Source organism: Neopsephotus bourkii, unplaced genomic scaffold, assembly GCF_033783945.1.
Source record: "Neopsephotus bourkii isolate Nb327-2 ecotype Australia unplaced genomic scaffold, CSIRO-AGI_Nbou_v1 NB_1655, whole genome shotgun sequence".
Lineage (NCBI taxonomy): Eukaryota > Metazoa > Chordata > Aves > Psittaciformes > Psittacidae > Neopsephotus > Neopsephotus bourkii.
Genome location: NW_026902129.1, coordinates 3,975,602 through 4,002,770, shown reverse-complemented (window position 1 = coordinate 4,002,770; position 27,169 = coordinate 3,975,602). Strand labels below are relative to the sequence as shown.

The 27,169-nt window shown below is 41.6% G+C and overlaps 1 protein-coding gene across 9 annotated transcripts in view; it reads left to right on the top strand.

The window, feature by feature from the left end:
- Positions 1 to 27,169, top strand: part of TPK1 (thiamin pyrophosphokinase 1) — a 286,829-nt gene that overhangs the window by 117,651 nt on the left and 142,009 nt on the right. For 8 of the 9 annotated variants that reach the window (XR_009728727.1, XR_009728726.1, XM_061375018.1 and 5 more), the window contains one exon: positions 25,364 to 25,436. The exons of the other annotated variant lie outside the window; for it this stretch is intronic. Coding sequence is in view for 5 of the 8 variants with exons in the window: in XM_061375015.1 (XP_061230999.1) it covers positions 25,364 to 25,436 (73 nt within the window). In the remaining 3 variants the exon portion in view is untranslated. The remainder of the gene's footprint in view (positions 1 to 25,363; positions 25,437 to 27,169) is intronic. 9 annotated transcript variants of the gene reach the window in all.

Below are 27,169 nucleotides of genomic sequence, written 5' to 3'. Positions count from 1 at the left end.
CAGTAAACTTGAAGCTATTGAAGTCATCTCAATGAAAGTAACATATGGAGGAGCACTTACTGAAGCAGCTGCCTGCTCTGTGCTTGATACTTTAACAAACTGTGGCAGGCAGTATAATATTTTCTCCACATTAACTTTTATTCCCAGCCACACTTTCTAAAAGCACACAGATAGCCTCAGATACCTTTTTTCCCTAAGCCCACTGGTCTTTTTTCTGCTTGAAACCTCTGCTCTAGGACTGTCTTATTTTATACATCCATCAGAACTAGGCCTTTGATGCAGCCTCAGCAAAAACTTTCTGTGCCCTTAGCAAGGGTTGACTAGAGGAGCATGCGATGGCTCTTACCTAAGGCTGAAACAGAGTATATCCTCTTCATTCTTCTTGTGAGGCCCTAGAGGAATTCTGCTTTGTCAACTGAGATGGGTAATAAACTAGGAAGTCTACTTTTCTTTTTGAATTGTTTCTAAATAAGCATCAGGGCACTGTGCATGACTAAAGGCAAGTGCAGATGTTATCTATAAATGTATATGCTGGGTGAGGAAGCATGACTGAAAGGAGAATATGTTCTTGTTTTCTGTAATGCCCTTTAAATTACAAATTCTCCTAGGTTTCTGCCCCAGAAGTGTTGAGTTGGGCTTGTGATGCTAAATACTGCACTGAAGTCCTTTCTCATTTTTGTAGCGGAGCCATGGAACACTGTGTGATCTGAGGGTACTAAGGATCTTTTGCATGCCTTTAGGATTTTCAGTTGTTTGGAGCAGGAATTCATAAATAAATTGCTTAATAAAAGAAAATAAATGAATAAAGCTGACTTTCAGGGCAAAGGCATGAGACAGGTAATTGGTAGAACTTACAAATGTATGAACAGTTTTGTTCATGCAGCAGAATCTGACACGTATTTTGTGTTTCATCTCATGGCAAGTGTATGACAGAGGCCAGGGAAAGCTCTGTTTCTTCGTGTCCTTCAGAGTAAAGAGCAGAGTTGGAGAGGAAGACTGTAGTCTTAAAGTAAAAGTTAATATCTTTTGCTTTGTCACTTGTGAGAAGTTTGATGGCTGAGTTCTACTCCCGATAAAACGTAGACTGGAGTCTGTCAGGCACTAGTAACTGTTGTAGTAGTATTCCTTCAGTAATCTTCTGTTTCTCTTCTCCTAGTATTTGCTAACAGAGCCATGCACAACTTAATGTTGAGTTCAAACAGAAATGTGATTGACTTACAGCAAGTAGTTCTAATATCTGATAATGGTGATGCTTTCTGACGAACAACATTTTAGAGCTTTCATTTTACCTCCTCCTGTAACTCATTCATCTCTTCTGCAGATCTTTATGTTCGTATTAAACAAATATAATTCAGAGGAAATGGATGATTATACCTTGACTGACTAGCTCTTTCAGTTTTGCATACTTGGCCCTTGGAGTATTCTTTTTCTCTGTCTTTCTTTTTCTCATCCTAATTGCTTTGGGTAGGTATATTTTACCTTCAAAGTGATTCTTTTGAAGCAAAAAAAAAACCCTGCATAATTTTGATTTTTGTCTTCAAAGAAATCATCCTGCTGGAAAGAATATTCATTTACTTCTCTCAAGTGTTTTCCTTTAAATTCCCTGTCATTAAAGAGCTTTCTGCTCAGGCTCTACTCACATGCTGATCATTTTTTAATGCTTCCTTAACCTTATGTTTAAAACTATTTTACTTGAAGCCCTGATACCTAATGGTGTTGTATCAAAACCTAAAACCTATAGTCCTTTAATTCTGGAGAGATTACTGTATCGGAGAGAGGTATATAAAGAACTTGATTGATATTTTGGACTTGATGCTCAGTGACACCGAAGTGTGGGAAGAGTCTTTTGGAATGGGAATAAATGACAACATTCTGGGGAAAGGTCAGCTGGAAATAGCACTGTTAGAGGGGTGTCTTCCTCTGGAGACAAGTATTTGTTGCTGTTTTGAACAGTTGATCCATTTCCAAATCCTAGAAAGATGTAGGGCTAGAAATGACCTCAAGAGATCCATCCTCCTTTCCCTCTGCTTCAAGGTGAAGGAATATTCCTGATGCGTACCTAGTTAGTTGGTTCTTACAACTCTTCAAGCGGGAGCCCCCCCCATCTCCCTTTTCTCTGCTTTAGGGTAAAATATGCCCAGCTTGTTTGGTCTTTCTTTATTGGTCTTCTCTTTGCTTTTATTGGCCTCTCTTCAGTTACTTCATAACTATATCTTAAAGCGCTGTGGCTGAAGCTAGGCAAGATGCTCTACAGGAGACTTGTTCAGTGCTGAACAATTCTTTAACTTGCTTCTCATGTTAAGACTGTCTATGCTGTTCAATGAAGAGCAGCAAGAGTAGATTTGAGGGCCCCTCATTTCCTGCCTCCATAATTTTCCTGTTTTCTCCATCGTGTCTTGACTTGTTTCTGTGCTGGAGTGATCCATCTATTGCCATCAAGCAAAGGAAGCTCTCACCTTCCTCTCTAGAACTGTGCAGGCTGGCTTAGCAGTGTGACTTCCAGTCATGATATTAATCTATGTAGTGCTTATATATCTTCTTCTATGCTTGTGGTGTCATTTTTGTCATGTGTTTGGTTGGTTTTCCTGTTAGTCTCCATAAATACTAGCTTAAAACTAAACCTTAATTCCAATTATTCTTGCTTAAAAGCAAACAAACAAACCCAAGAAACCTTTGTTCTTGTAACTACTGATGGGGAGAAATTGTGCTGTTTTTTTTCAGTGATGTGCTAAAAAAAATGCCTTCTAGAGAAGGAGTAGTAGGATGAATAACCAAAAGGGCAGGATAATTTTCCTAAGAGAAGCCCATCCTTGGGAGCTGTCAGTGTTGGGGACAGAGGAAAGGCAGCAGGGAAGAAGGGATGGACTCTGTGCTCTGCTGCATTTCTCTTGCTGGCTTTAGAGCCCAGAAAGGTTATTTACACTATGTCTTGTCTTTATTAATGTCAGTTCCCACTCAAAAATAAGGACTGTTGCTAAACCATTCTTGATTGCTAAACATTTGCAGCTAATGAGAGTTAAGGGTGAGTTACTGATCTTTATGGGATTTGTTTTGCTCTGCCTTATTCTGCCTGCCTTGCCTACCCTGTTGTGTATTTCCTTGAACCCCTGTGAAGCACTTACCCACTTCAGCTAGGTTGTTGCTTATCTGTATCACACTACAGTGACTTCTTTCTCAACACTTTCTGATTAAATCTTAAGGCATTGATTAACCTGTGTGTCACTTGCTTTGGGGTATATGAAGGTGAAGATGCATTGAGAACTATCATTGTATTGGCACCTGTAAAAGCAATCATTAGAACTTGTGTCTCAGCTGCTGTTTTCTAGAGAGATGTCAAATACATCATGTACTCAGGTTTTGCAAGACAAAGAGCTTCAGGTTAGAGGGGTCCAGTGAGCCTTATAAGAGGAAGGATAATCCTGTCATAAATACTGGCTTTCTGGGGTTCTGTTCAGTATTTCACTGGCAGATGTACTACATGAGGTGGATTGCTTACAATCACTGAGAACATCACTTTTGCTACCCTTCCAGTTTCTTTCTGTGAACAGTATAAAGGCAAAGAGTAGCAGTGAAACTGAAAAGTGGTGGTATATTTTGATGTTGCGTTTTCTACATGTAAAACATACATGAGGTGAACTTAAGTGATGCATGGAAATGCAGTATAGTGCATTTACAATTGCAAATGCAATTACAGTATAATTCTTCTCTGTACTGGACATGCAGGGAGGCAGCTCCAGGAAGCTCTACATGTGTGTTTGGAAATTAGGAACAAATTCCATAAACACTTCCAGTTCATGCAGCTGCTAAAGTTCAAACATGGACCTGAAAAAAATCATTTGGGAAGTAACTTCCATTCAGGAGTACAGATTGCTGCATGAAGTTTGTCTTTTGATGACGCCCCTCCACCCCCAAGATTCTAAATAAGCCGTAGCTATTTAGTCAAAACTAATCAAGGGTATTGGTTATACAAGGTGATGCTACTTCTTTAACTTGGATTTGACAGACTGTTCTGTGTCCTAAGCTTTGTGTTGAGAAGCTGAAGTGGAAAACAGAGGTCTTAATTGTGCAGCTTTTACAGCTTACACTTAACTGAGTTTTGTATCACTGAATAAATGTAGGCATATAATAAAAGTTTCAATGGTGACTACTCTTGAGGAGTTTCTTCTTGTCCACATGCCTGGAAATGGTTTCCAGGATTAGCTACTCCATTACCTTCCCTGGAACTGAGATAGGGCTAAGCAGCCTGTAGTTCTCAGAGTTCTCCTTCTTGGCCTCTTGAAGACAGGAATGATGTTTGCTCTCCTCCAGTCTTTGTGTGTTTCTGCCAGTTGCCATGATTGCTAAAGGTTTGTCAAGTATGGCCTTGCAATGGCATCTGCCAGCTCCCTCCACACTCGCGTGCATCCCATCTGCACATATGGATTTTTATGTGCCATTTTACTTAAGTATTCCCTGACCTGATCCTTTTCCACCAAGAGTACATCTTCCTTACTCTAGCCTTTCCCCCTGTCTCTGGTGCCTGTGATTCCTGCAGGCTTGTCTTGCTAATAAAGACTGAGGTGGCATTCAGTACCTCGGCCTTTTCCATGTTCTGTGTAACCAGGTCCCCTGTCATATTAAGCAATGGGCCCATGTTTTAACTAATCTTCCTTTCATCACCTGTGTACTAACAGAAGCCCTTCGTGTTGTCTTTGGCATCCGTGGCCTAACTTCATCCATCCCCAGGCAAAGCTCCGTGCACTCTCGCTGCTCTCTCCTGTGAAGGGCAGCTGCTCTTCATCATCTTCCCATCCTGTCCTTCCTAAGAAGTCTTCATCCCCTCATGGTAACTCTGCATCCCCTCATGGTAACACTCCATCCATGTTTTCTTGATCTCAACAAGACTGTAGCTCTGCAACTGCACACAGATCTGTGACTCGTCATTTTCTGCCATGCTGAATGCATTCTCCAGGGCTTTATTTTGCCTCAAAAGTTTGAAAAGGAATCAATAGGCTTAACCTCTGAATAGGAAGACTGAGCTAGTGTAACTTCCATGAGGAAAAGTAGTTGCATATTTGCTGGTGTGAAAGGTGGAAAGATGTCTCGTAGTGAAATTGTCTGTTTTATGGCTTCATGCGTGCGTTTTGGCAATTACTGAGGTTTTGTAGTGCCAATTCACCAGCCATCTTTTCTTCCTTTGGTTGGCTAGTTCAGTTGTCTATTACAACTTACACTGAACTTGCCTAATCTTAGAAATCACTGTCTCTATTGTCAATATAATCAAAAAAGGAAACAGCTGGGCAACAGCTAGCAACACCCATATGTAAAGTGAGATCTTTTGTCTTGTTATTCTCTCCTGAATAACCTTCTCCTCATGGAAAAGTAGGTCCCTAATAGGATTATAGAGTGAGAAATTCATATATACTTCACTGTGTTCTATATTGGATTAGAAATAGGGTACTTACGAAAGTAATTAGCCATTGATGTAGCTTAATGTAGGATTTAGGGGAATTCTTTGCTTGAACTCTTCGGATTAAACCAGATATTGTTTTTAAGCTGTCTTGTGTTCAGGCAAAATTTAGCGCACTGATGCAGAAAATATTGAATGAGATTTTCAGAGCATGGTGTTGTACTGGAAGACTGCAATGGCTTTTTCTTGTCTTTGAAATCTATCCATTGTATGTTTGGGGGAGGATGCAAGAGCCCTATGCATGTGAAGTTTTTGCTTTACAAATGTTGGTGTAAGGATATGTTTCAGTAACTTCACAAAAAATGATAATGGCCTCAAATGTGAGGTCAGAGCTGTTTGAAATGGCTTTTCCATTGCTGCTGGTGGTGGTGAGTTCTGTGAATTGAGGGTTTGCATTGTGAAAGCCAAGAAAGTTGAAAGCTAAGACCGTGCTTTATTTTTCAAAGGGCTTCAGGAAGTCTTTTACATCAGACAGTTTTGCTTGACCTAGTAACTGTAGCAGTGTTTAGAGATCAAAATCGGAATCTTGAGTTTATCCTAATCAGATCTGCAGGAGTGTTCAGGAAGCCCATCCCAAACCACAGTCAGGTCCTTTAGGGAATACCTGACTTGGGATCCATTTTTCAATCCTATCTGACTTTAGAAAGCAGCCAGGCACCAAGAAGTTTCAGAAAACCAAAGCAACCTATCTCTCGGTGTTTGGAAAGATGAATCCATTTGAAGTTACCTACTGTGTTTATTTCAGGTAGCGCAGATGAGAAACTCTCAAGATACGTTCTGATCATCTAAGTTTGGGCTTTTTTAATTTCTATCTTCAATTTAATGACTTTCACTTGATTATTTGTATTCCAGTAGCCATGCACTGTAAATACAATTCAGAGCTTGTTTCAGAAACAATCAAGTGTTGAGATATCAAGAGATACTCATAGATTCAGTCCTCAGTTTAACCCAAAATTAGCTTCCTGTACTGGGAGGTGTTTCCTGAAAGGGCTATAAGATCATGAGGCACATCAGGCTTATTGGGTCTCTGAATCAAATGCTCACAGAACTAATGAGAGGTGAAAATCATGGGTGCTTTTTTTACACTGCTGGGTTCTTCTTGATATTAGACAGCAGCATAAAGCCAGATTCAGGAGTATGGTTTTCCTGGAGCTGACTGCATCACTGTAGTGCTTTATTTCTATTCAATTAGTCATCAGATGCCATAAAAGAAACATCTTGGAGTTACATAGCCGTGGTTTGGGTTTAGGTCAGAATTTTAGGAGGGGCAGAAGCACTGTGTTTTGCAGATCATGCAAAGTGGAGATAGATAGATTTTTGAGGGGGACATCAGCAACCAGCTGTAATGTTGTTTCAGCTCAGTTTACTTGGAGGTGCTTCTAATTGTAGTTACTACTGTATTCCATAAACCATAACAGGAAACGTAAAAGGGCTTTCCCATTGTTTCCTCAATCTGAAAATCAAGTAGCAGATTATCATCTAATTAAAACATGTGGGCTTATAAATATCAGCAGAATTTAGTTGAGATTAAATTACTCTTGAATTGCTTATGTTGAATTCCTGTTGGTTTTGCTAGCCAAGATGGAAACTGCAGAATGATGGTAACATTTACACTGTGTGTATGTGGAAGCACACATGCCCTGTTTCTTTTCGTTTGGGAGACGCAGCAAGTAAGTTACTCCTTTAGTACAGGACCATGCTTTCTTCACAAGGGAAGAGTAAAAAAGTAAAAGCACTCTCAGGTAGAACTTCTGGATATGATTCACAAGTGAATCTACAAGAGGTAGATGTACCAGGTTTCATCTCGAGTGAGAGTATTATCCAGTGGTTAAAATGGAGAACTGGGAATCAAAACCTTTGTTTTGTTCCCAGTTTGCTCACTGAGCAAATCATCTCAGATTCTCAGTCACCTTCAACATGTGGGTAAATAGCCTTAAGAAGGGGTAAAATGCTGCCCTTTTTCATCTGGTCTCATCAGAGTTTCTGGTAATTCCTTGTAAAAAGCTGAACCTGTAAAAGGGCCGGGTATCACTCCTCCTAAAATCAGTATTTAGTAAGGAATAGTAGGTCCTAGGTGGAGGCAGACTTGATCTTCATGAGCACTTCAAGGAGAGATGGGAAGGACAAGGACAAAATCTGGCTAAATGGAGTGATGGGCGAATACAAAAGAGACAGGCAGCTTGTTCAGGCAGAAACCAGGTCTCCTGGCTACCAGTGAGGTGCTCTGCCCGTGATACTGTGCTGTCCCAGTAAGAGCACCAGAAGGCAAGTTATAATTCCCCATCAGGAAAATAAGAGGTCACTATTTATCCAGAGCAGTAATTAAGGGTTGGGGAAGGAAAAAAGTGGCTGAGGAAAGGAGAATATAGGGACACTTATAGTTAATCCCAGGTCTCTCAATCAGAGGGCTTGTATTGCTTCAGCTTCTTCTTCACATAGCTGCATCTGTGCCCCAAGTGTACTGTAGGTAGAGAAATCACTCCATCTGGGTGATTTCTGGCTTTATGACATGGTAAAAATCATTTATGGCCACCCCAGTGCTAGAAGTTAGGACTTTGTAGTGATAAAATACCCGTGCATTGAGTCACATCAGCTTGGAAGAGGGTCCTGAGCTGGCCTAAGAGCGCTCTGCACTTTATAGCGGTTTGGTTTGTTGTGCCTAAGGAGTAATTCTAGGATCCAGGAAAAGCTGGCTCTGTGCTTAGTGTTAGGATGAAATGTATGCCTTTGCTTCTTTTGGATCTCTGAATATCACTAGAAATTAAAGATTAGGCAGGCAATGCTTGCTTTTATGGAGCAATACTTTTTACAAGTGTTTGGGGCAGGCTGGGGAGTGGGAGTTTTCCTGTGTTGGAAACAAAGTGAAGCCAGAAAGTTCCTGCAAGCCTCAAACCAGGCTGGGGTTTTGCTGCAATAGACCTTGTCATTTAAGATGTAAAATATAAACTTTATAATGAACATGGCAAGAGCAGTCTTAGCTTTGAAAGAAGCTTGTTAAGACTGCGAAGATGAGCATTCAGTCTGGGAGCATAGGAATACACGTGCCAGCAGTGCCTTAGAATGAATGTATGTTAATAAATGTCCTAGAAGTTGACTGATCTGCATTGTTACCCTTAACTAGTGCTATAGCACCTCTTCACTTTCTCAGCTGTTTCTTTCCTTCGTAGTCTAGAGAACTCCTGGAAAGTGCGGGTATAGTCCCTTCCAGGTGACTTGATATTACAGACTGCTACATAATGGGGCTGAGCACAAATAACAGCCATAGATAACTTATTCAGATTAGCTTTTTGCTGTCTCTAAAATGCTCTTTCAGTAAGCTTATTAGTGATTGTTGGAGCGTAAACATATTCTGGGTGCTTATTTCTTGGTTTTCTTTCCGAGTCTCTTTCTTCAGTAGACTGTTCTCTCTTTATAAACATGCGCAAGGCAGAAGTCCTGACTTGGAACAATTTGCATTCAAATGGACACCTTTATTTTGAGGATAGATGATTGTATACTTCAGATCTGTTTAAACTGAGCATTAGTGAAGCCAGTAGCTTGCAAATGGGGGACTTCACGCATTATAGAATATAATGAGAAGCAAAACTTAAAAATATAAATCCATTTTTCTTTAAACTATTTTTCCTAGATCTTCTGCTCAGATTTGGGTTTAAATCTCATTGTATTCCAAGCGTGTCTCTGTCTTACAAATGGACTCCTTCAGCTTTCCATTTTAAAATGTTCTATGCCCCAGTTTTCACAGAAAATGCTATCAAGAACAAGGAGCTGTGTTCTCAAACTCTGATCAAGCGTACTTATTACAGTTGATAAATAAGAATAGTTTAGGGCCAAGCGATGAGTATTATGGGCCTCTTCTGACGAGGACAAGGCAAGGAGCAAAACAGCAGCACCAGTTGCAAAGCCATCCATGTGAAGGGCTGAGCATTGATTTGGACTAAGTAAAGGAGTCAGGCAGCTCTAAAAATTCCCCAATTGAAGACATGAGGGTTAACCTTTGCTAGAAAGTTAGAGCCCTGGGACATTATCGAGCCAGTTGTGTTCTGCTACCAGAAATAACTTGCTCAAGCATGTGGATGATGTTTACAGTGGTACCTCCAAAGCTGCTTTTGGATACGTTTATGTTCAGGAAACAGACTTCTTCAACTCATAGTTCAAGTAAAAATCACACCCCTGTGCATACATGTGCCTCTGCAAGCCACAAGCTGCCTGCCTTACTTAGGTACCAGTCGGGGCCTTAGTTTTGCAAAGCACATGCTAGAAATCCAGTTTAGGGTTTGTTTGGGGGTTTTAAATGCACTTGGTGAATGAGGGGAATATTCTATGCAGGCTCAGCAGAGCTGTTAACACAGGTTTTTGTGTGTTGGGTTTGGTTGGTTTGGTTTTTGTTTTCTATCTTTTTTAGCGTTACTGAGTTTTTCTCATTAAATGTCACAACACAGGAATAGATACAGCCTGTGCTTGCCAAACAGGGGCTCGGATTACATTCTGTACGGATTCAGGATCTTCTGTTGACTTAATTGAGAAGTGATTAAGCTATAAATGTCTAAGCAATTACACCCTTTCCATACATTGCCCTGAATTCTTGCAATGCAATTAATGCTTGATGTGATGCATCCCTTCTCTATGGTGACTGCAAGCAGGGAAACTGCCACAGCAACTGGATACTGTTCCAGCAACCTATGAAATGGATGGAGCAAGAATGAGACTCTCACTGCTGCTTTGTCAGTTACTGTGTCTTCTAGAGACTGGGACACAATCCATTTTTATCCCTTGTGCTTTAAAACAAATATAATCAAACCACTTTTAGCTGTGTAAATAGTGTGTGAGCATCTATTGCTCTGATTTCAGATTTAAAGACAGCATTGGCCATAGTTGGAAATAGTTACTGCTTATTGTATTTGGAAGTACTTTGTGCTGCCCACAAAGTGATCAAAATATTTAGAATAGATTTTGGAAGTGGTAAGACCAGGAATGAAATTCATCCTGTGGGAATATATTGTTCTTGGACTTGTAACTCTACAGGGGTCACACAAGCTGCTTGACTCTCAAGCTGCCTGTCTCTCCCTGGTTGTTAAGAAATTCTAGCTGAAATATGTTTCTTCTTTCTATTAAAATGAAGCTGAGCAGCCCGTTCCAGGTATCTACATCACGTGGTTGATATGTATATAAGATGCTTTGGATCAGACAGAGTACACGTGTATTTGCAGTTTGCTCTGTATTTCCTTCAGTGTGGCTTTAAGTATTTTGATTTCTGTATAAAAGTTGCCTGGCATATAAAAAAGAATAGAAGCAGTAAATAATGATATAGCTGTTCCCCTTAATTCATTCATTATAAGCACTACGGATAGTGACTAACTGAAGGCAGCATTAGGGATTTGCAGCTTGAGACTGGATTAACTCATTAGTGTGGAGGGAGCTAATAGGATGCCAGTGAAGAAGATGGATAAAGATCAGCGGGTTAGAAAAGGTATATTTTTAGAGTGCTTGATACATGACACAATGACACAGTGGATACCGATGGCAGAGGATGAAAGGGGCTGTGCCTTTGGAGCTGGCTGCCTTTTTCTCCAGCATAAAAGGGAGATAGGTATTCAGGTGTAGCTCAAAATACTTGGTAAAATATTTAGTGAGGGTAGTGAGATTTTGAGGTTGGCTTTTTTTGGTGGTGGTGTTTTCCCTGCAATCAGTGTGTGTTACAAGTCCAATGACATCGTTCAGAGCACTGGACATCCAGCTGTGGACCAGAGCATTGAGAGAGGGGCCTGTGGTTGTTATACCCTCTGTGCAGAAGGGAAGTTATTCTGCAAGAGACTGAAAACATATATTCACTGAAGCAACAGCAGTCTGAAAATCTCTGTTTCTTTGTCAGCAGGGCTTTTTGCTCGGTGTTTAGGAAAGATGAACACGTTAGGTGACAGTTGGCGCAGGCATCATCTAAAGAAGGCAAAATTGGAAGGGAGGGAGAAAAACAGTACAAGGAAAAGGGTGGGGAGGGAGTGAAAATGTTTGTGATGCTAAAGCTGAAAAGGAGAAAAAGTCTCTGGAATAAACCTAGCTAATAACTCCAGTAGAACGACTGCTGTTCTGTCACATGAAAGGAAGGAGGGAAGGCTCTGTAGTAGTAAGGGCAAAAGATGTGATTTGCCTCGGCAAGTTCCAGCAGTATCTGTGGGAGGATTGATGTTTTCTGATTCTACAAGCTGCGGCAGGCGTGTTAAATGGCAGTGACAGATCAAATTGGATTTGTGTGCATTAAGGTAGTTTGAGTGGGGAGGGAAAGACAGACTGTCCCAAAAATACAGCTGAAAAAGAGGCAGTCCACGATTCAGTGCCATTTTTTGTGTTAAAGCCTCATCTGCGAGCTTTGACAACAAATACTTTTAATTAAGGAAGTGACAGATGTGGGTGTCAATATCTCTTCTGTCTGATGCTTTTAATTTTAGGAGAAAACTGTGCATAAGTGATGTTGGGGCGGTTTTGTACAGGAGGGAATCGTGTGAGGAGCGTGCGTGGATTGATTGGGTGTTAGCTCTCAGAGGGAATTCTTGGGATGATGAAGACTGTTTTGAGGAGTTAACATTGCTAGCAAGCAAGTTGCTGAACCCGCGCCCAGTCTGCAAGCATCCACTCTGATTGGCACCGAGGGGCCAGCATTGATCCATCATTCGAAGCTTTGCAGCAAAGCAATGAAAGTGACTGCATGGGCCGTGGTTCTGCCTCTCATCTTGTGAAGAGGTTGTGCTCTCAGATTTCCTTCTAGAGTCAAAGCGTTTCAGATTGAACAGCAGTTTGTGACAAAGACAGGAACTGTGCTGCGCTGTCACTGGGCTTGGTGAGATACTGATGTTTCTGCTGGCTTAAACAAACAGGAATTACATGGGCAAATCCCTTCTTGTTTCCTTACTCCATCTTCTCTGCCCCACAGTGAAAGTAATAGGGAAGAGCATCCGTGATCATGTTTACTGTAATGAGCCTGTCCCCTGGGGAAACACTTGTGGCACCTTTTAACATTAATCTAGTATTGATTTATGAGTCTAACTGATACGCTCTAACTCTTTTTCATTAAGTGGCCACATGCAGGGTTCTCATGTTTCCTGTTTCCCATAGAAACCTATGCATTTGATTAAATTCAGCATTTCAGGAAGTGTTTCCTGGCAAAGCAATATTCTAACATCGTGTTGCAAGAAAGGTCCCAAGGTCACAAACTACTTTCAGAGGTTAATGAAGTCTGAAAGAAAGATATTCTGTTGTAATTAAATAGTAATGAATGAGAGGCCAGGAATATTTGGTCTATAATGGAGTACCATGAGGCAAAGCCAAAATCATCTGCAAATTTATCATTTTATTTTGTATTCTATTATAAAATACCCTTGGGTGTCAGTGTAATTTTTAGTTTCTAACTTGCCTGTGACAGAAGAGGGATTAAGTGGTCAGCGCTGTCATGCATATATGTGATGGTAATACGCCTCGGGAGTGGCTTCGGGAACGTTAATAGCATTCCCGACATGCTGAAGAGGGCTTTCATCAGGAGAGTGATGCCTTCCCCATTCTGCAGCATCTCATTTCTCATCAGAGTAGAAAGTGCTTTCTTTGCCATGCTCGCACTGGAACAGCCGCAGCGAGTTTTGACTTCCTTCAGTAGCGCCAGCAGAAATACAGTCATGTTCATGACCCTGTTTAAGAGCTCATCAAAATTTCCCTTTTCGTTCTTGTGCTTCTGGGGTTTAATATTTCAGCATGTTCAAGTGTATTAGGCAGGATCCTGGCACAGGGCCACAGGCAAGTTTTCAATCCACATGTAGATTTTGCTTCATTCCCCCCCCCCGGCCATTGCTGTAAATTAGCTGATTCAAACGGTCATACACTGCCTTGCTCCACTCTTACCTCAAGAGTGAATGATTTTGATCTCTGAACATACAGGACAAACACGTGGGTTGCCAGTAGTTTGTAGCTTTGATTCCTTACTTCTGTGTTTTTAAAGTAACTGTAATTATTCTAACCTTTTGTTTGACTCGAAAGCTGCATTTAGAAACTGTTTTCCCCACCTTGTGGAAGAAAGGGATGGGGAAAACTGCTTATACTTGTTCATTCTTGGGCCAGACAAAGCACAGGTATCTAGGAGCATCATAGCACCTAGGAGCCTGCATTTCGTAAAATCCTGTAAAAGCTGAGACTCCATCTAAAAGAAAATGAATCCTTCACACTGAAAAGAAATCACTCTTTGATTCCACAGCCTGGCCTTTGGAGAAGCTGCATGGACTCATTGATGGCTCACAGCCTGCCCTTCTTGGGCCTTGGACCTCCACTGCTTGGAGAAGGGGATTTTTGTGTTCACCACCTCCCTCTCTATTGTGGGCTTAGGTAAGGGAGGTGCTGCTTTAGAAAGCGGGGATGCCACATTGCCAGAGACACTGGTGAAGCAGTCCTCCCAGACTGATGCAGTGTGGCTCATACCAGCCATCGCTACCTAGAGTAGGTGTGCTGCTCCTCCCTGAGTGCACTGAGCTCAGTTTGAAGGTGGGAAAGGGCACAAATCTCCATGCCTTTTCATCAGCATGTAAGTCCCAGTTCCTGTTTGTTACTAGCTGGCTGGCTGTAACTGGCTGGTCCAGGCTTGTTTTGCACCTGAGCTTAACCAGGTATTTAACAGCCTAGGATTTCAGGGATGGTTTTGCTTACAATGAAATGGAATTCTCTGTTAATCTGTAGGATTTCAGACTTCCCGTTTCTCTCTGAGGACAATTACAAAAGTAACTTCAATGAAAGTTTTTCTGTCATACCAATAAATTGTGGGTCTCTTACTTCCTTATCAGGCAGATGGGTCTGTTCCTCCCAACTTTACATGGCTTTCATTAACCCGTGAATTAATGACCTGCTGGCATTAAAGCATATGGAAAAAATTATCTTGCAGTGAATTTGAAGGAATGGGCCACATGGGCATCCAGAACCTCACTCTTCTATGAAATGACATCTCTAATGATGGTTACGTTACATCATGTCACCTGTGGCGGTCTTTGAGCTGCTCCTAGAGCATCTCAATGCACACTAATTCCAAGTGCCTGATACTCAACTCAATCTGTGTCCTGGCTTTTCCAAAACACTTCCAGTGCTGCATCTAGTCAGTTCTCCTTTCCCTTCTTGTAGCATAAATGGTTGCAGACAGCAGTAGGGATATCAGACTTCTGAATGCCTTCCCTGAGGAACAACTACTATCACTACGTATGAAGGGAATAGCTGTTAATAAGAGCTGCTCATGGCATTTGTATTACTTACAGGTAGATCTGTGTCCTTAACATCTATTTCTGATTCTATAAGAAAAATTAATTCAGATGTTGAAAAGATTTAATGAAAGTGGTAGTGCAGTAATAGATATCAGTAGGATAGCAGTTAAGGGTTTTATAAATACATTCTTAATCATAATTAATTGTGAAGTTGATACAGGGAGTATTGTTAAAACCTTCTTATAATATGCAGGGCACCAGCAGCATCAGAGTTTACATTAAAAGTTGGTGGGTTTTTTTCAACTGCTCTACTTGATGTAAGATTACTTGTACAGAGCCCAAGACAGGGGCTCTTTGGGCTATTGGTTCTACTTACTGAGAATGAGGTATTTTCTGTGTGAGCGTTTTTAACCCAAATAGACAAAAAAAGGGAAAGGAGTAGGATTGAAGAGATTGAGAAGAGACAGCTCTCTAGTATGATGTGTGTATGTAATGTTTGTAATGCCTCAGTCATGTGCAATTTATTCTGTGATTGCCATTTATGAGCAAGCGCTAGATCTATACATTGACCTGTTTGGATTTGATATGTCAGGTAGGTAGTTATCTAAATGCTATCATTTGTGCTCTAAGTATTATATTGGGAAGTGACAGTAAACTCAATGCTTGTGATGAAGCATTAATGACAATAGCCAGCTGAAGCCTCAGACAGGAGTTCGGTGGATACAGCCCAGCAACAGTCTGGGTATTAAAGACTTAATGGCAATAGCTGCACATACCTATTTGCTTTGCTGAAAACACACTATAGCACCTTAGCCTGACTAGGCAGAGACTGGATTGAGAGCAGCCCTTAGGAGAAGAACTTGGGGGTGTTGGTTGATGAGAACTTCTACATGAGCCAGCTTCAGTGTGTGCTGCAGCCCAGAAACCAACTGTATCCTGGGCTACATCAAAAGGAGTGTGAGCAGCAGATCAAAGGAGGTTTCTTAGGGTCATGAGTGGTTTGGATTAGAAGGGACCTTAAAGCCCATCCAGTTCCAACCCCCTGCCACCAGCAGGGACACCTTCCACCAGACCAGGTTGCTCCAAGCCCTGTCTAACCTGGCCTTGAACACTGCCAAGGATGGGGCAGCCACAACTTCTCTGGGCACCCTGTGCCAGCACCTCAGCACCCTCACAGGAAAGAACTTCTGCCTAATGTCTAATCTCAATCTCCCCTCTGTCAGTTTAAAGCCATTCCCCCTCATCCTGTCACTGTAGGACCTTGTCCAAAGCCCCTCTCCAGGTTTCCTGTAGCCCCTTTAGGCACTGGAGCTGCTCTAAGGTCTCCCCTTAAGGAGCCTTCTCTTCTCCAGGCTGAACCAGCCCAGCTCTCTCAGCCCGGCTCCAAAGCAGAGCTGCTCCAGCCCTTGCAGCATCTCCATGGCCTCCTCTGGACTCGCTTCAACAGCTCCACGTCCCTCTTGTGCTGTTGCCCCAGAGCTGGACACAGGACTGCAGGGGGGTCTCATGAGAGCACAGCAGAGGGGGAGAATCCCCTCCGTTGACCTGCTGCTCATGCTCCTTTTGATGCAGCCCAGCGTTCTTAATTTCATCCATATATCAGGTAACTATAAAAGAGGTTTTTATTCTTTAATTAGAACTTTATCAGAGGCATTTTAATTGCAGCTGTGCTCACAAAAATTGTTGCTTAAAATACTTCCAGTCTTACTTGAGAGAGAACTGCTTTTATGTATTCATAACTCTAAACCTGCCGACTTGCCTAACTAAAACATCCACACTGGTACTCTGTAGAGGTGGTGACACTATGAGCCGGGTAAGAAAGGATTAAAGTGAATAGGATATCTCTGCCAGCTATGAAGCCATATCTAGCTGCAGTGCTCCATCCCACTAAATATAGGGACACAGGTGTATTAAACACTTTTCCATTAGAGTTTGTAAGGTCTGCCTTTCACCTTTGTGATTAGTACTTACCTTAAAGAATTTCTATCAAAGTTTGCAATATGATGTTTTCTAAATGACAAGCTCCAGAAAATGAAATGGGGTCATACATTATACAGCTGAATTGTGTAGAAATGGGAGAATAGTCCCTTGAGTTATTCTGATGGAAGTGAGGATGCTGTTTGGTAAAGGTTACTCAGCATCAGATAGAGCCCAGCTCTCATTTTGTATGCACACTTATCTTCTACTGTCTCTCTAATTAATGCTTCTGTGCTGTGCTGGGCAGAGATGCAGGTACCTTTTGAAATGCTAATGCTCCTGTGGAGTATCCTGGTTCTCTGTCAGCTCTGGAGATGCCGCAGCAGAGGTCAGCTGTGAAAGGTTTCATAAAACTTCTGCCTCCCCGTGAGTTACCAAATTTCAGCCATACAGAGACAACAGACTTCAAAGGGCTGTTTGTTGTTACACATCTTCCCTCCATTCCTTTCCATGTCGGCTCACATTCCCTAAAAAGGTTAAGTAACAAGCATGCTTTGTTCCTGTGTAGCACAATGGGTTTTGGGATCCTCAGTGCACTGTTTCTCTGCACAATGTTATGTACTTTATTGATGTAAGGGCTCAAAACCTGAAGAGGTTTTATTACTGTATCTGAGGTCATTATGCACATCTCCACCAAAACCAGAAAGGATTAGAAGTTTGCTCTGTGGCTGCTCTACAGGCAGTTAGAGCCCAGGACAGAAGACACTTTCATTAACCATAGAGAAGTCAGCTTTGGCTTTCAGCAGCTCTGTTGTTGTCAGATGTTCCGGATTCCTCCTTAACACTTCATGTCTTCTGAGTAGGTGTGTTTTAATACGTTTTTGTGTGGCAGTTCACCTTCTATGGCTGGTCTTCCTCTTTCTAGATAAGTGTCAAGATATCTCTTTCTAGCCATGAAAGTTAATCTATAAAATTATGTGTACATGGAAATTGGAAGAGAAAATGCAGGCTCAAACAGGAGAAGCATAAGTAAGACTTTTAAAAACCTTCAGATTTCGCCTTGCCTGTTTGGAACAGGTTGCTCAGTAAGGGAACAGATCTCTTCTCATTGCTCTCATGAGTTGTGTAGAATGGGCTCTGAAGAATTTCTGCTGCAAGCTACTGACTGCAATTTCAAGTCATGAAGGGGCTTCTTCAAACTCAACCTCTCCTGCATAAGTGGTCATCCCTACAAGTAAAGAGATGCTAAACTCAAGGCAGGTACTTAAGGTACTCAGGCAAGATAAGTAAATTATCAAAGCAAGGAAATCCCCGTGAAGGTCTTTCACATGTAGCTGCTTATTGTTTGATTGTGCTTGACTTGTAAGTGTTCTTACTGGTGTGAAGGTTCACAGAACGGACGTGTAGGGTTAAAATACCTGTCATCAAAGCTGACTTTTGCAATTGTATAATGAGCTTTCAAGCCACACTGTAGGAGTTGTTAGGAAATACCTGTTTAGAAGGGAAAATGAGTTTGTTCTCCTCTTGGAGCAGCAGAATCCACCTTTGGTGGCACTCTATGAAGAAGCCTGAGTAAACTTTGGCTTCCTTCCACTGCTGCCTTTTTGAGACTAGTACTGAAATCTCAGTGTGCTTTGTGACAACCTCGATCTAAGTTACCAGATTTTAGATGCCATCCCTTTGATTCCTCACGTACAGTATAAGCTGCTAATAATGAACAGTTTACCTTTCTCTGAGGTAATGGCTGGTTTTCCTCAATTTTTAGGGCAAATTCTGCCATCTGTTGCTTTGACATAGCAAGAGGTAAAACAATTTTGGGTGTCTTGTCAGCTTCTATCTTCTCAGTTAGTCAGCTGTTGGATGTTAAATGTTAGATGTTAAAGCTGTTGGAGGGAGTCCTGGTTATGTTGCTTATCTTCTCTCACCTTTCCTCTTGCCTTGTGTCCTAGAAGACACGAGTCTGGCACTTCTGGGTAAGCACTTACACTTCCCCAGCTTTCAAAACCACGTGCTTTTGTACAACCTACACTGAGGCACTGGTGCTTATTCTGCCACTGAATTAATACTCTGCCCTGAGCCATGCTGCCCTGTGCAAAGATGGAAACTCACAGCTCAGCCCCATTTTATTCTCCTCTTGCCAAGGGGCCAACAGCAAGACGTGGTGCTTGAGCCTGGGAGGTGCTGAGTGGCAGCTGAGGGTGCTGCTGAATAGTTTCAGCTTTAAGTGGCTCTAAGGTGATGGCAACATTGCAGTCATGTAGCCTTTATTTTAAGCAACATTATCAGTCTGTAAGTAATAAAAAAGAAGCCACGGGTACTTAGGAGCAGCCTCTGGGAGCTGCTTGTCCTGTGCACACTGGGTTTTTCCTGAAGTACTTGTACTTACTGGAACACAGGAGGCTGTTCAGCACCATGGAAAACAAGCGAGCAGTTCTCCAATCCTGGAGCGTCCCTTTATTTTGCACTGCATTGATTGTAGCTGGAGAACAGTTTCAAATATTGATAATTTAAAAGAAAAATGCAATAGTTGTGGCAATCATTAACACTTTTCTTTGACACTGAGGGATAAGGGTTTGAGGCACGGTGTTAGCTGCTTGATTTTTGTTAATGATAATGGGAGCAAGTGGGCTGTCCCCTGCAGAAGATGTCCCCCTGATGTGTGCTTTGCATAGCAGCTTGAGCTGAAGGTAATATGTTCTCCAATTTATTTCAGCTATTTTTTTACTATTTGCAAGGTGACACTGCATACTAGGCAAGCATAAATGAATGCATTATTGCCCTCATATCTTCGCACACTTTTATCTTTTTCTTTAAATCATGGCGTTTGCAAATGAAATAATACTTTTATGCTCTTTTAGCACTAAGCTCTTTAGAAAGTAAGGAGAAAAGAGGCTGTTCTCCAAGGCTGCCAACTTTTAACTACAGAGCTACCTGTCTGCAATCCACAGATGTGGTAATAGTCTGTGCCAACAATTCTGGCGGGGTCACACCAATCTGCTCTCTGTGTATGGCCCGATGTGCGCATACACTTGCTTCCTGTGTTAAATTGGATCTGCAACTGTTGTTGTCTCCCCACCCCCCTTTTGTTTTTAATCTTGTTAAAACTCTTCTGGATTTACTGTAATCTTATTGCAATATACAGAATGTTGTTTGGGAATGATGCTCTGTGTAAGCGATTGCATAATGAACAGTAGGGTTTATTAAAGTCTTAGAGGAAGGCACAGGCAATTGGCGTTTCTTTTGTTATTTCTTTCTGAATTTATACAGCAGCTAGCACAACACTTGTTAGTGCCACCCTCATAGAAACACTCTGTAGTGATAAGGGAGGCTTTGTGGGTTGACATAAGTGGTGTGAACCATAGAGTCAGAACAAGTGAGCTAGATGACTTCAGGAGAGTCTTGATTGGGAAGCAGAGGGTGGAGAAGGGAAAGGACTGTGCTTTAGCTGTTTTTTAAAAGCCTGGTGATAATAATAAGTAGTGGAATCCTTCATGTGATTTGTTTGAGATGAACCAAACCAAAATGCTTTTTTACAGTCAGTTTGAGTGGTGTTTGGTGTTTAGTGTTTGGCTTCTGAGCTTCAGATGTGATCCTTACTTGTGGTCGCCTTGCAGGTAATACTGGGAAGGTATTTATAGATTGAATAGCCAGGAACTCTGAATAGATCTTGCAGTCTGTACATTTCTCCTTTCCTGGGGAACCTGCCTCTGTACAGCTAGATGAGGCACCTGAGTATGCTGCTTTGAGACAAAACAGAAATGCATCTACTTGTGCTGCACTTGTCTCCAGGAGTTAAAAAGGTGCTTTGATCTTCACAGCAGTTAATAGTATACTTGTGACAGACTTAAACAGCTTAACACCTTTCTGATGAGAGCAGCCCTCACTCACCCTTCCAGTCAAGACTGAGAGTGAGGAGGGCAAGGTGAAAGTGCACTTTAACGGTCAGCAAACGTAGGTTTAGGGGCATTATTTTCTGTTTGCTGCACTTTTTTGTTAAACTGTGATTTTAACATTTATCCCAAGTAATGCTAGAGTGCTTTATCTTCTGTACTCCCAACTAGGAGATGCTTCTGAAAGTCAAAGCTGACTGCTTCATCCTAAGTCTGCACCTTGTTATGTGCCCTTCTTTCTACTGAGAAGCAGCTTGTTCTGTTGGGCCAGGGTAAAAGGCACTGGTTTTTAGGCTTATTTTTATCAGTGGAAGAAACAGTGCAGGGAACCCATTCCACACTCCCGAATGGTACAGCTGGGACACGCACGGCTTGTCTGCGTGGGAACGTTTGCTGTGCTCTAACTGGAGGAAGCAAAGGGTACTGCAGATACTGCCTTTAAATGCTCATGTCTCTGATGTTAACATTTGTTTAAAGAAGGTTAATTGCAGGCAATTATGTGCTAAAGGAGCTACATCACACAAAAAGTCAATAGTACTAGGAAACTGTAACTTTGAATTAATGATAGAACTGAACAGTTATGCCAGAGCAATTTATTTAAGGAGGCAGCACAGTTTTTTACTATAAACTGCTAGCGTGATCTCTTGGGTTTTCTGTTTTCTTTTTTATAACCTGATAAAAAGGCATATTTGCCACCCCCTACTGAATTCTGAAAGTGAGTGAATAAAGGAGCAAGTATTCTGATATTATAAATGTAACATGCTGTTCATTAGTGGGGAATGTTTAAAACAGCTTCGTGAATTAAACTGTGTCCATTAGATGACTTACTTGAAGGCAAAAGGCACAGTTGTGTTTATTTAGCATGAGAACCTTAGAATTTGAATAGCTCCTATTTATTTTGTAATCTGTGTCTATGGCAAGAGTCAATGGCTGTTTTATGGTACTGGTGACTGAGATTTCATTAGTGTATCTTGAAACTATGGCAAACCTGCTGGAATCTTATTCTTTTCCTCTTGCTGTCCAGCCTGGCATCCTGGGAGCTTATAATGCTGTTCAGACAACATTTACCCTTTATCCAGTTGGGATAAATCCCCTAGGTGGGATCCATCTCAAAATTTGTGAGAAATAGTGCTAGTTGCTTTCTTGGTAAACTGGTTAAACCTGTAAAGGTTTCATACTGAACTCTGGGTTTAAAACCCTGCTATTTGTATACAGGAAATAATGCCTGCTCTAGAAGTGCCTGGAGGTCCTTATCTGAAAGCAGTCCTGGTCTCTTGACTCCAAACTTGTTTTAGATGGATGCCGTATGGCTCTAAAATACCCTGAAGAGAACAAATCCCAAAACAAGAGCAACAACAAAGCAACAACCTAAAGCCAAACAAAACCCCTTAACCTCCAAAAAGGGAAACAAAATTAGAAGAGAAAAAAAGACTCCTGTTGGCCCAAAGCCTCTAAGGATTTTTTCATTGCTCAGTCCTTGACAGCTCTAGAAAAGGCTTGGTAGAAGAAGCTGATCTCAGATGAATTTCGTACTTACCCTTTGAGGATTATGGAGTTGGCTCGCTCCTGATAAATGCCAGTGTAAAGCAGCAGAGAACCAAGCCAGCTGAGCTGGTCATGACCTTATATGCAGAGTGATAATTAATAGCTAATGAGACTGGTGAAACATGGTTCTGAAGTGCAGGAGACTGTATCATCTGGACCACTTAGAAATTGCAGTTGTAAATTGCGCTTAGGAAATGGAATGAAAACCATCTTTTGCCACCATAGGCAAAAAGATAAAAGGATGTGTGCCATATATGTCACTGAAATACATGTCTTTTTCAATGGTTATGATACCCAATAAGAATTATTCATAAATTTGAGGTCAGAGGGTAGAAAAACATACATTGGATTAATTGAAAACCTTATTTTAATCCAGACTTTAAATCAGAGTGGCTGATTTAAGTCTAAAGGAGGGGCCTTTATTGTTGCTTTTTTTCTGGCATAATTTCTTCCACTCACATAGTAGTAAGCTTGATACATGATTCTCCAGAGCCTATTCTCGTGGACTAGGCTGTACTCTGGAGTAAATGCAGATCTATAGCACAGCAAAGAATTGAAAACCAATCATTACATTTATATTCTTAAACTACTTCACTATGAGTTTTTTTTTCCATATATATCTCTCTGAACTATTTCCCCTTTTTCTCTATCAGTTGTGCTAATCTTCACTGAGGTTAAGTCAGCCTGGGACAACTTAGACTAAGATAGAATGACTGTTCTTCGCTGATGTTAATTAGAGAAAAGCTTTGATTTGATTCTGCTCACCTGATTCAGGCAGTTTGTTCCACAGAATTCAAAAGGACCAAGCCAAATATACCTTTTCACTCCTGACTGAAGGCTGGCTTGCTTTTGTTGGGTTGTATAGCCAATGAGTTACAAAGAGCCTCTATCTGACAACAAAGCTGAAACACTTTATGATGTCTGTGAGGCAGACAGTGCAAGCTGAGATTTCCTCAGGATTCATAAGCAGTGACTTTCCGAATTTTCCTTGTTTCTGGCATTTCTAAAAAGGAAGGAGAAGAGAAGAAAGAAATTCTGAAGTTCCCAGCCACAATTCCTTATGCTCTATCAGTCGCTTCTGGCTTTGTGGTGGCTGCAGGTGAGCTGTTTAGAGAGGATGTTCTGAAAATGGATGTTGCAGTTCCTGGCATAGGATATGTGTTCAGGCAGCGTGGCCAGGAGCCATGGCAGAGCACATGGGACGTGCAGTGGAGATTTTTGCTTGTAAAAATGCAGACAGAACTTCAGCTAGCATTTGTCATGAAAATGGCTTTACTTTGGATGAGAGCTAAAGCTGTGCAGGAACATTTGATGCTGAGAAGATACTTATTTGGCTAATTCTGCTCCCAGTTATGCCCCTTGAAGCACTCAGGAGAAATGGTTGATCATCTAAAAGCACAGCAGTCTGTAGTAACTGTAGAGAAAAAACGTGGCAGAGACACTTCTGGATTTATGAACCACATTTCAGTGAGATAAACAACCTAAAGACATCTGCTTTTTCATCAGAGTGGATGTGTGTGTCATATCAACTTGGCTTTCCATGACAACTGGCTGTTGTTCTTCCTGGCAACCTGCTGGGATGCCTCCAGGGCTCACATTTGGTGCCACCACTGTAAGGCCTGGACTGAGTTTACTATTAATGGCTTTGCTCCCATCAGGAAGAAGTGAAAGGAAAATAACAAATGGAAAGAGAATACCTGTAGTTCTTTAGGCTTGTTGTATTCAGTGAGTATTTCACTGGGAAAATAGTGGAAAGGTAAAAATGCAGCAATTTAAAATTTAGATTTTGAAAACACGGTGGCTTTGTATGCTGAAAAGGTCAGCTGCACATTGAAGAAGCAAATCTACTTGGGCACATGAAACAGGCTTGGGCACATGAAACAAGAGCATTGAAGTGTTTGCATTTCTTCTAGCTGGTTTGTGTGTCCTCGATAAATCCTGATGCAGAAGGGACTGTCCTTGGCCCTGCTGTGAGTGCGGGAGCATCACCTTTGGAGAGATTATGTTTAGTGCATATCCTTTTATAAAGCCTTAGTACTAACAGAGAGCAGTGAATTAGAAATGCCACAGCTGCACATGAGCTAACTCACAACAGTTGAACTTACCACCTTCTGTGGAAGCAGCTTTCAGTTTTCAAAGGAAATGGTGGCTGGTGACTGCATGTCTCTTGAAATCTTAGAGCAGAGCCGAACACCAGGTTTGCACCAGTTTTCATGTGGGGGGTGTTGTAGACCCTGCCACGTTCTTCTAAAATCATGTGGAAGAAAAATATGCCCCAACAATTGCCCAATTCCTCGTAAATCTGCTTGAGCTGTAAATGGGATTGCTGCTGAACTCCCATACACCTCATAAAGCATAGTAACCTCAGAGGTGAGGAACTATGTATTTAAATGGTTAGAAAACACTGAAATCACAGCCTTGATTTCAAAACTCGGTTCAGTCTGGTGTGTTCAAACAGCGGCAACACTTTCGCCTGTTGTCCTGGCTCCAGGAATTACGCAAAATGGAAAGCTGTATTTCTGTGGGGTTGGTTGGCTGGTTTTTGTGTAGTTTTCTTTTCTTTTTTTCCCAACCTGTATTTTTAAGCTGTTCTTCCTGGAGCACAGTTGAATTTTCAGTATGTATTTGGTGAGAATTTGTATGGTAAGTATTTTGACGCATTCTGCAATTAAAAAGTGGTTACAGCAAGTTGAGATAAATATGCCAGCATTATTTCGATGTGCTCTGCAATAATGTGACCACACAAATGATGGTTAGCATTTTGAATCCGGTTCATACACATTTTAAACATCTAAGATATGATTTAAAAATCACTGAGCATTTGGCTCCCATATTCTGGGGTGAATATTGTTAATAACCAAGGACAAGAGCAGAAAGGAGATGACATCAGTAACAACTAAAATACGAGTCTTTGGAACATCTGTGGCATACCAGCTGTCCAAGAAGCATCATCATCATCTTCTGTTAGAAGATATCCTCCAAGGCTTAATGTGCAGCACTCAGATATGCTTTTTTCAGATACTTTGCTGACTAAATGATACATTTGAAAGATACTTGAGAGTTGTCTTTCCAGAACCATGCACATACAAGTCTTGCCTTACCCGGGAGATGTATAGGCATCTAGGCAATGTGTCGATCCCTCAGCGAAGAAGGGTCGCTGGTTTACCAGTTTTACAGTTCATCTGTTACCTTATTTTGTATCCCCTCATATCAGCTGTTGTTTTAACACACTTTTAACTAACTCCTATTCCCTTCAGAGATTAATGCTCTTGAAAAGATAAATAGTAAATGTAGAAAGGTGGATTACTTTTTCATTTCAGTGCTCACTGCTTTCCTTTCAGCTTCTTGCCTGACTACATCAGTGGTGATTTTGATTCCATTCAGCCTGAAGTCAAGGAGTACTACAAGGTCAAGGTAAGTCAAATCTCTGATGAGTTTGTGTGTTAGAGCATTGTAGGATCCAACCCATTAGTGCCCTCAGTGGTCATTAAGTGATTCTGACTCCACTGGTTTCTTTGAGGCTATAGTTGTGAAGCACCTTACAAACTCAAGATGTGCTGTGCTCGGCACTGTACTGATGCTTAAAGTAAAGGTGGGAGGTGTGGTCCTGCCGGAGTCCTGCCCAAACCTTGCTGGAGATTATGAGCAACTAGAAACTAGGGTAAAACTTCCTGAGAACTCTGTGCCCTCTTTTACTCCATGAGATACAGAGCAATAAGGATTAACCTCCTGTGATTCCCACACAGCTGGCACCCACAGGCTTTCTACAGGGTCCCTCTGACTTTTCTCCTTGTATGACTTTACCTTCTTAGCTGCAGATGGAGACATCTGTCTGTTCCTCACCCACTGAAGCACTGAATTACTCCCCAGCTACTTTTGCTTCACTAGTGGAGTGACCTCCTTAACGGGTTTTCAGACAAATGGTGCATACATTAATTTATTCCCAGTGTAGCCACCATGTTTCCAGTGAGCAACACAAAGGTACACTTGTATTTCTTTGGTGTTAGGGCTCAAAATGCTGCCTTAATTATGACTTGTTTGGTATTTAACACTTCACCTGCCTGCCTGTATGGACTTATGTGCTGAGCTCAGTCCTTTACCTCACGTCTTAGACCACAGGTTTCTGCAAAATCAGAGTTTGCCTCAGTGTGCCAGCTTACCTTTGCAGCAGGCTCTGCTTGCAGGAGCAGGAAGTGCTTGATCCTTGTGAGCTAGTGGACTTTAAAGGTCTGCGATACGTCTGCTGCTAATTCAACATGTGAGGCTGAGATTTGCCTAAATCCGCCCTGATGGAGTCAGGATCAATCATGTAGAACAAAAGGTTTCCAACAGTGAGGGGAGGGCTGGAGGAGTGTGTAGGACTGCGTTTGAGTCCTTCTCTGAGTGCTGCATGGGTACATTTTCCCCATGTCCTACCTCACTGAATTTGAAGGGAAAGTGTGTGATGCTGTCCAACTTGGAAGGACAGCTCAAGGATCTTTGGTTACAGCTTGGGAAGTGGGAATAACGTAAAAAGCTTTGGATTAATGATGTTCGTTACAGACTGGAAATTTATGACATCTAAGTAAATGGTGAAATCACAAAACACACTGCTCTGTTTGCCACGGATGTTGGTATTAACATTTCTGTAAACTGCATGTTGGTGGGTAGGTAAATCCTAAGAAAGAATATGGTTTAAGGATTATTCAAGAGACAGGGGAGATGGAAGAGGGAGGAGGGGGAAGAATGAAGTAGGATATAGAAGGGGATAAACTAAGCTAGTACAAGAAGGACATGGACCTATTGGAGCAAGTCCAGAGGAGGGCCATTCATTAAAAAAGGAAGAGAAGATTCATTATGGCCAACAGAAGGGTAGAGCTATCAGATACATGGAGTTAATACGAAGGAAAGTGAAGCAAGCAGCAAGTGCTAAGTATTCAGCCTCTGCACCCCTGTCTGCCTTCACATATGATGCACAGGGGAAAGTGAGACCAACTTTTCTATCACTTAAGTTAGACTTGACTGCTGTAGATTCATCTGCCAGATGGATGGCAGGTGGTGTGGAAGGAGCTGGAGGTTCCTTTGGTATTTTGATTGCCATGATTTAATCTGTACCAGGAATTAAAGTGATTATTTTTTCCTTTGTGTTTGTGACGCTGAAGTAAGTC